This window comes from Oncorhynchus nerka, linkage group LG3, assembly GCF_034236695.1.
Source record: "Oncorhynchus nerka isolate Pitt River linkage group LG3, Oner_Uvic_2.0, whole genome shotgun sequence".
NCBI classification, from domain to species: domain Eukaryota; kingdom Metazoa; phylum Chordata; class Actinopteri; order Salmoniformes; family Salmonidae; genus Oncorhynchus; species Oncorhynchus nerka.
Genome location: NC_088398.1, coordinates 13800059 through 13810069, shown reverse-complemented (window position 1 = coordinate 13810069; position 10011 = coordinate 13800059). Strand labels below are relative to the sequence as shown.

The following is a 10011-nucleotide window of genomic DNA, read 5'->3' as shown; positions in this document are numbered from 1 at the left end:
CTTTTCCCGCCTATTCATGGTGAATTGTCACTAGCATTCATTCTCTAGCATACTGTTGCTTTGATTAAAGGGATAGTTCACCCAAATTACAAAATGACACATTGGTTTCCTCAATCTATAGGCAGTCTATGGACAAGGAATGACATCAATCAATGCTTTTGTTTAGTTTCCCTGGCACTGCTTCCACATGCTAACATTTTAGCATTCATGGCGCCAATCCCATTGAAGTCATGAAACCGATATTTGCATTTTTCGTGCATCATGTCCAAATCATCCGAAAGTCCAAATCATAATTTGGCTCCCGAGTGGCGCATCTGTCTAAGGTACTGCATCTCAGGGCTAGAGGCATCACTACAGACCGTGGTTCGATTCCCGACTGATCACAACCGGCCGTGATTGGAAGTCCCGTAGGGTGGCGCACAATTGGCCCAGCGTCGCCCGTGTTTGGAAGGGGTAGGCTGTCATTGTGAAGAAGAATTTGTTCTTAACTGACTTGCCCAATTAAATAAAGGTTCAATAAAAATGTAAAATAAAGTGGTTGTGAAGCTCAACATTTACAGTTATATTTTAGCGACTTACAAGAGAAATTAGGTTTAAGCGCCTTGCTCAAGGTCACACCACCAGATTTTTCACCTAGTCGGCTCGGGGATTCGAACCAGCATCCTCAACAAAGTCACTTATAGATGCTGTGAACATGATGCCCAAAAAATGCTAATGCTAATTGGTCACATGACTTGAATGGTATTTGTGCCACAAATGCTAAAATGTTAGCATGTGGAAACAGTGCCAATGAAACTAAACCAAAGCATATATTGCTGTTATACCTTGACCATAGACTGCTTACAGGATAAGGAAACTATGTGTAATTTGGGTAAACTATCCTTTAAATGCAAATCAAAGTCCGTGGTATTACACTGGGCTATTAACACAATAATACTCTTATAAATACTGCACAGAGTCCAGGAAAAACAGGAATTTACGCATATATCTAGGACAAGAAATGTGTGTGGTTTCTCAATCAGACCTAGTCATGCCCACTACACTGAGAGGGCCTTTGTTTTACAGACTCAGACATTCAGGTGCCAGCCAGCTGCACACGGTGTGTGCGTCTGTTTGTGTGGGGAAAGAATTAATGTATTTTTCTGGATTGGTTGAATCACGTGTGAGGCTGAGCCAGCACATCTGCAGACCTGGAGACTCACCACCTTTCCTTAGCAGTCTCAACGCTCTCATACACACATACACACACACACACACACACTGAAGGGGAGAGACGGGGCAAAGGAGGAGAGACGGGGCAAAGGAGGAGGGAAGGGGCAAAGGAGGAGGGAAGGGGCAAAGGAGGAGGGAAGGGGCAAAGGAGGAGAGGAGGGGCAAAGGAGGAGAGGAGGGGCAAAGGAGGAGAGGAGGGGCAAAGGAGGAGAGAAGGGGCAAGGGAGGGAGAAGGGGCAAGGGAAGGGGCAAAGGAGGAGAGACGGGGCAAAGGAGGAGAGACGGGGCAAAGGAGGAGAGACGGGGCAGAGGAGAGACGGGGCAAAGGAGGAGAGACGGGGCAAAGGAGGAGGGAAGGGGCAATGGAGGAGGGAAGGGGCAATGGAGGAGAGAAGGGGCAATGGAGGAGGGAAGGGGCAAAGGAGGAGAGACGGGGAAAAGGAGGAGGGAAGGGGCAAAGGAGGATTGAAGGGGCAAAGGAGGACGGAAGGGGCAATGGAGGAGGGAAGGGGAAATGGAGGAGGGAAGGGGAAAAGGAGAAGAGACGGGGCAAAGGAGGAGGGAAGGGGCAAGGAGGAGGAAGGGGCAATGGAAGGGGGGCAATGGAGGAGGGAAGGGGCAATGGAGGAAGGGGCAAAGGAGGAGGGAAGGGGCAAAGGAGGAGGGAAGGGGCAAAGGAGGAGGGAAGGGGCAAAGGAGGAGGGAAGGGGCAATGGAGGAGGGAATGGGCAATGGAGGAGGGAAGGGGCAATGGAGGAGGGAAGGGGCAATGGGAAAGAGACGGGGCAAAGGAGGAGGGAAGGGGCAAAGGAGGAGGGAAGGGGCAAAGGGGGGACTGGTGAAAGAGGAAAAAGGGTTAGAAGTATTAACCAGAAAAAAGAGTAACAGATACAAGTGCTGTATCTATATCAAGCCTGGTGTTCTTTCTGTAGGGAACCAGTATAAACCAGACATATATTTTCAGTCTGAAACTGTTATTTTTATCAATTGATTTATCTTCGTTGTTCCCTCGTTTTCTCAGGGTCTTGGCCCCCAAATGTGCAGCATGTAACCAGCCCATTCTGCCTTCAGAGGTAAGCTCTCTTTGAACACAACATCTTCAAGTAATAGCCTAAGGACTTACATGTATACAGCCATAAAATAGGTGTTTTTCTGATCATCTTCATGTCATGTATGATAAAAATACCAAATTGATCGGTTGACAACTAGAATTGTTCCAGAATGGTTCCTGTCTGTAAAGTGATTTCAACAGGAAGAACTCCTGTCCGTAGTAATGATGAATGATAATCAAAATGTTCAGGCATATATTATGGTTTACGATGCAAACACTTCCAGTCCCATCCCATGTCAATATAGACAGTCACATTGCAACCCCTGACCTGATTCCCTCAGGGTAAAGATTGATAACCAACCCCAGTGTTGAACCTGAGACATGAGCCAGATGTGAGGAGAGAGTTTCTCTGGCATAGCAAACGATCAAGTATCCTACTGAGGCAGTAGAAAACGATCAAGAATCCTACTGAGGCAGTAGGAAACGATCAAGTATCCTGAGGCAGAAGCAAACTATCAAGTATCCTACTGAGGCAGAAGGAAACGATCAAGTATCCTACTGAGACAGAAGGAAACGATCAAGTATTCTACTGAGGCGGAAGCAAACGATCAAGTATCCTACTGAGGCAGAAGGAAACGATCAAGTATCCTACTGAGGCAAAAGGAAACGATCAAGTATCCTACTGAGGCAGAAGCAAACGATCAAGTATTCTACTGAGGCAGAAGCAAACGATCAAGTATTCTACTGAGGCAGAAGCAAACGATCAAGTATCCTACCGAGGCAGAAGGAAACGATCAAGTATCCTACTGAGGCAGAAGCAAACGATCAAGTATTCTACTGAGGCAGAAGCAAACGATCAAGTATTCTACTGAGGCAGAAGGAAACAATCAAGTATCCTACTGAGGCAGAAGCAAACGATCAAGTATTCTACTGAGGCAGAAGCAAACGATCAAGTATCCTACTGAGGCAGAAGGAAACGATCAAGTATCCTACTGAGGCAGAAGCAAACGATCAAGTATTCTGCTGAGGCAGAAGCAAACAATCAAGTATTCTACTGAGGCAGTAGAAAACGATTCAGGATCCTACTGGGGAAATAGCAAACGATCAAGTATGCTACTATCCTAGGTCAGGCTCTAGTGCCGGAGAAGGAGGAAGGGGTGTGCTGTGTTTTAACATGTTGCACATGAGCATGTATCCCTTTAAGCAGTTGTTTGGATGTAGAGGGACTTGAAAGGGATCTCAGGCATGATGATCAGCTTTCCCTCTTTAAACATTTGGAACTCGTCTCTGAAGTCTCACTCTGTAATGAACACGATGGGAGACAGAGAGCTGGTTTCAAGCGCAGGAGGTGTTTATTTGTAAAACGCCACAGGAGGAGGCATGTAGCTGGGTCCAGGGGCAGGCAGAAGGTCATACACAGGGGGTCCAAAAAGGCAACAGTACAGGCAGGGAATAGGATAGTAACGTCGTCCATGAGATCAGGCAATAGGTCCGATAGGCTAAGTACAGGCAGGGAATAGGCAAAAACTATCATACACGGGAGGGGTAAATTAAGGGGAAACCCAGTGCTCCGAATAGAAGTGTGTCACAAAACAAACAATACCTCACAATGATGGGGTGCAAAGAACTTAACTAAATAGTGTGTGATAATGACATACAGGTGTGTGAACAGGTGATCAGAATTCAGGTGATTGGGATCTGGAGAGTGAGCTGCGTTCAGGGGATCTATGTGTTTGAGAGTGTGAGCTGGAAAGTGGGCTGGAAAGTGAGCGGCATTCAGGGGATCTATGTGTTTGAGAGTGTGAGCTGGAAAGTGGGCTGGAAAGTGAGCGGCATTCAGGAGATCTACGTGTTTGAGAGTGTGAGTTGGAAGCAGACATTGCAGGCTCTCTCCTGAGCCAAGCAAGCTGCAGTCAGGATTCAGGAAGACATCAATTTTCACAGCTATTTACTCAGTCTAAGGTCTGGGCTGAACCAATAAACCAACCTGATAACAGACCTGGGAACATCTCTTGTTGTAATGGCTGCCATAGTTACACGCAGGTCAGCAGACATCCCCCCAAACATTTTATTTATTTATTTAGTGGTTGATTGAGCTGGCGCAAATGGAACCAATGGAATAGTCCCAAAAGAGCAAACCCAGAGGATCTGGCACTCCATTCAGGCTCAATCAAACTATCAATGTATCTGAAAGAGCGCTATTTGAACCAGAGGCCCTACTAGGACACCATCCACTGAGGTGTAGATTCAGGTCTGGGCTTCTATTGGAGACCTCTGTGTGTAGGCCTACGTGGGGTGGTTTTGGGAGGGGTGTTGTTTGCATCTTTTGGTGTGTGGTTCAGATGCAGGCACTGCACCCTAATGCCTCACTCAGTGCATGACTGTTACCCTAAACGTTATCCCTCCCTCTTAAAAAAATGTCCAAAATTAGAGTTGACTCTACAGGAATGTGGCCCCTCCTCACTGAGGCTATAAGGGTAGAATTCAGAGCTGGGGGGGGGGGCAGTTTGTGTTGGACGTGCATGTACTTTGTCATGAAAAAGGCCAGATAAATTCATGCCTACTAGCAGGTGGTTTGTAGGACCACTACAGTACAAGGGGGAGAGTTTAGAATAGGTTTTATTTAATGTGTATAACTGGTTTTAAATGAGTTGATAGATAGTTGAAAGTCTTCCATGTACCCTCCTGCTGAGTGAGTCTGGCTGATGTAGAATATAAGAAGTCAGTTGGCTGAATAGTTAATTCTATCATAATGTCATTTCTGACCAGCCTTACTTCACTATCACATAACAATGGTATATAACCACATGACCATGATGAATAGCTTGCGTGATGACAGTAATAATTATTGAAAGTCTAATATATACGGAACATTCCAGCTGTAGTACCTCAAATCAAAATCAAATCAAATTTATTTATATAGCCCTTCGTACATCAGCTGATATCTCAAAGTGCTGTACAGAAACCCAGCCTAAAACCCCAAACAGCAAGCAATGCAGGTGTAGAAGCACGGTGGCTAGGAAAAACTCCCTAGAAAGGCCAAAACCTAGGAAGAAACCTAGAGAGGAACCAGGCTATGTGGGGTGGCCAGTCCTCTTCTGGCTGTGCCGGGTGGAGATTATAACAGAACATGGCCAAGATGTTCAAATGTTCATAAATGACCAGCATGGTCGAATAATAATAAGGCAGAACAGTTGAAACTGGAGCAGCAGCACAGTCAGGTGGAAGTTGAAACTGGAGCAGCAGCATGGCCAGGTGGACTGGGGACAGCAAGGAGTCATCATGTCAGGTAGTCCTGGGGCATGGTCCTAGGGCTCAGGTCAGTTGAAACTGGAACAGCAGCATGGCCAGGTGGACTGGGGACAGCAAGGAGTCATCATGTCAGGTAGTCCTGGGGCATGGTCCTAGGGCTCAGGTCCTCCGAGAGAGAGAAAGAAAGAGAGAAGGAGAGAATTAGAGAACGCACACTTAGATTCACACAGGACACCGAATAGGACAGGAGAAGTACTCCAGATATAACAAACTGACCCCAGCCCCCCGACACATAAACTACTGCAGCATAAATACTGGAGGCTGAGACCTGCCCTCTGAAGCTGTCGCAGGCTGAACCCAGACTGTCTGTCAGAAGCTGACTGTTGGTTTAGCCTTGGTCTTTGACAACTGGCTGTTTTCTCAGGTGAAGGTCCACAGTACTGTTCAGAATGCTGGTATTGGCCAAAGGACAAGTTTCTACACAACTTCCATCTTGCCAATCTTGGCCTATGTGTAGGTCTATTTCAAATGCTGTAGTTTGTAAAGGTTGGAAGTAAAAGGACATATATGGATGTCAGGACAAAGCCTAATTAGCTTGCCTGCTGGTTGATATATCATCAGTAATTAGCTTACTGTACCTGTTAGCAATCACGGCTAACTATAGCCGAAAAAGAATCAGGCTAAATGAAAAGGCAATGGACAGAGGCATATAACGCACAGGGATATTTTTATCCATGGATGCTGAAAATACATGATCAATTGATGTTTCTTTATCATGACAAACATGCAGTTACTAACTGTATAACTCTGATGATAGAGCTAAATGTGGAATAATCTGAAATGTGTAGTTCTCACTATACTCTTCAAGGTGATGATATTAAAACCAAATAGTTCTAACATGTATTTAACAATCCATTAAAAACACCATGTACAGTAGTTGTCAATGCTTTTAGTGGAGCTGGGTGACTCCTTGCCCCCCAGCAGCCGAATCAAAATGTTCTCAACTAGCCTACCTGGTTAAATAAAGGTGAAATAAAAAACGCACTGAACCTTATTGTGACGTTTTACTGCTAACGACCTATGGAATCCCATTTGAATAGGATCTCTTTGGTTACAGGGCTCTGATTGGCTGATGCATTTCCCACTGTCACCTGCACCTACAGAAGATGAGAAGTGCTCTGAATTGAATGCACTCTGTTACTGCCAACATCTACTTATGGTTTTGTCCATTAAACAAACAAACAAAACATCTTTGCTGATAACTACTGAGGAAAAATGTACATACTATGACTGTGATAAGTGGTTGTCACAGCCATAGAATCATTTAATTGGATCTCTATGGTCTCAACTATTTTAGGATGCACTACCTGTCAATCGCTCTGGATCAGAGAGGCTGCTAAATGTCTATATATTTTAAATAGAATTTTAAAAGTCCACTGAACAGAGCCACCTGTCACATGTTTTTCCCACACCTGACATTGGCCGCAGGAAAAATTGGAGAGTTGTCCTGGCCATGCATGCCATGTTTAACTGCTTTAAATGAACCGATCCAGCCTATACTGATAGCTACTCGGGTTCAGTGTACACTGAAAAGGCTGTCTGTTTGTCTCCACAGGGCTCTGATGAAACCATCCGAGTGGTATCCATGGATAAAGACTACCACGTGGAGTGCTATCACTGTGAAGTGGGTAAACATTAAGATACAAATTCCCTTTTCTATTTCCTTGATGGTTTCCCTATATCCTTGTAGAGACTGGATGTTCTGTGTTGTCGGTGACAAGACTAAATGTTAAAGTTGTCATCTTAGTAAGTATATCCACTATAAAATGCCTCATTATTTCTCCACGTGAATATGCTTAAATACCAGGGATTAGATCCTATACCATATGTCAGCCTTCTCATCATATCAAGAACTCCATATTTCAGTCATCATTTAGTCTTTTAAAATAAACGTTAGAGAGATTTGGTTATGGCCTCTGAGATTAGTCGTCATAAACTAAACAGAATTTTAAAGGAAAAACAAAGTGTCAGGAGAATAGTGTCACTTCGTTTGGTCACATATTCTGGAAAGCTATTTACTGCACACAGATCATAGACAAGGTGGGCCCAGTACTTAATTACAGTCTTGGTCCTAATTGCGAGCTAGAAAGAGAAGCTCAAGCACATGTTAATTTGCTTTGCTCGTCAACACTGTCTGATTCTCCTCAAGTGCCTTTTCTCCTGACTCCCGCCTCCACAGCATTTGATTGACACATGGAGTTCTGAGAGCACTTGAAAACAAACAGCAGTGAGCCGTGTGGAGACGAGAGCTTTTGAGGATCTGTCTCTCTGAATTGCTCCACTGTGGAAGCCAGTTAAACAATTGCCTTTCTCAACTACCCTTCTCATAGTCTGTCAAGCCTGCTGGGCAATTCAAGGGGATTTAAGAATCTCTTCAAGTTATTTCGCCTTTGACAAGGTTTTGTTCTCAAATATGTTTACATTGGGGGATAGAATGGCCCACAATTCACCTTGCTGTCATAGATCGCTATACCTCTGGGATATAGACAAATGTGTATTTTAAACCAGCGTTTTGAATGCACATTTTGCCGTTCAGATCCCATAGAATCGGGTCGATGGAATCACAATCACCTTTTGGGGTAATGTTCAAGTGTTATTCGATTTATTTGATAGGCTTTTTCCTTTTATCTTCCTCATCCGTCTGTGTTGGTCTGTAGGACTGTCAGATGGAGCTGAACGACGAGGAGGGGCACCGCTGCTACCCGCTGGACGGCCACCTCCTCTGCCACGCCTGCCACCTGAAGCACATCGAGCCGGGCTGCGCCTCGCCCACCGCTGCCTCCTACCAGCACCAGTTCTAGTTTTAGGATCTAGTGCATGGTGCCACCAGGTGGCCCTCTGAACTAACTGCCAATAACCAACCACAACCAATCTGCCAAAAAAAATCTGTCTATAATGGTTTGGATGATAATGTATGCCTTTACTGTACATCTCTGATGTAAGTGTGGTCTCTGTTAGGGTTAATAATGCTATTTGTTGATTGATTGATTGATTGATTGCGTGTGTGTGAGTGTGCTTGTAAATGACCTGTTATTATTTTTTATGTAAAAATCAATTTCTCTATTGAAGACATTGTTTATTAGTTGTAAAGTGTTGAACTTTCATCTGACACAAATGTTAATAATCTGGAAATAACAAACTTTTTATTTTAAATATATATATATATATATATTTAAATACCAATGTCAAAGCACAGTTATATTTTAATGACTGATATTTTATGTGCTTGTGTAAATATCTTGATCTTCATTTTCCCCTTTGTGTGCCACCAATTTCAGTTGCTCAGTTTGAATCAATGTATTTGTAGATACTGATACAGTAGAAATAGTTTGCATGGCTTAATAGAGAAATTGCCCAGTTTTGTTGTATGTCTCTGTGTGTGGGTTATGAAGATGCGTTTCCATTACATTTTATACTAGAAATACATGAATTGCTCATTTTAGCTAATATGCAGGCAGTGTCTAGAAATTCAAAGTTAGCAATTTAATACACAAACTGTACATGGTCCTGTATTATTCCATGTCAGTGGAAATCATGTTGAATTAGTATTACATTTCCATTGTTAAATGAACCCTGGATGTTCTGTTCCCAACACTGATAATATTGGCTAATATTCCCACTGTCCTCTGTCACACACCACCCCTAGAATATACTTTCTATTGCATTATTAACCCAAATATGGCAGTTATGTTATGTCCGGGTCAACAATGTTTCCAAAATAGATATATTCTATTCTAATAAACCCATTTTGGTTTGCAGTGTTAAAAAAGTGCCTCTAAATGATTCTGTTTTAGTAAGCTTAGTCTTAATCATATTTCATGATTTATTATACAGTATTTATGCTTGTTTAAAACAATTCCCATGATCATTAATCATTTGTATTCCAGTGGCTTACTATATTTAAAAATGATTTGAGAGATGTCCATAAGAAATATATATATATATATATATATATATAAATGCATTGTAATAGCCTGTCAAATTGTCTGTCTCTTCTTCATGAACAAGTAGCCTATATACAACAAAAGCTTTTGCACACCTGTAGTGGGTATATCTTTACACGGGTATTTAGGATAATCCAAATAAATGTAGGCCTAAAGGGGCAATCAGCAGTTGCAACGAAAACAAAGCCCTCTCCACCACTGTTTCAGTAAAACATTGATGGATTGGGCTGGAGAAATGTAATTCCTATCCATAGACATAGCTATGGATGCAAAATGAGTTTTTTTCCATGTTTTGAGGTTATACAGTGTTTATTCACAATTTCTTTTTTTTTTACATTGCGTAAAACAAGTTTATATATTTTGGTTCTGATGGGGTACGACAGTTAAAATACATTTATGAGGCATTTATAAATGATATTCTTCAATAATCAAGTGGTACATAGTATTAATGTAGGGATATAACAACTGCTGATTGTCATTTTAAGGCTATTG

The 10011-nt window shown here is 42.9% G+C and overlaps 1 protein-coding gene across 1 annotated transcript in view; it reads left to right on the top strand.

Annotated features, from left to right (window-relative positions):
* Nucleotides 1-9546, top strand: part of LOC115102405 (Wilms tumor protein 1-interacting protein-like) — a 37491-nt gene extending 27945 nt beyond the window's left edge. Inside the window, exons 6-8 of the mRNA XM_029622327.2 lie at nt 2234-2285; nt 7131-7199; nt 8233-9546. Coding sequence (XP_029478187.1) covers nt 2234-2285; nt 7131-7199; nt 8233-8376 — 265 coding nt within the window. The 3' untranslated portion in view covers nt 8377-9546. The remainder of the gene's footprint in view (nt 1-2233; nt 2286-7130; nt 7200-8232) is intronic.
* Nucleotides 9547-10011: the final 465 nt, after the last annotated feature.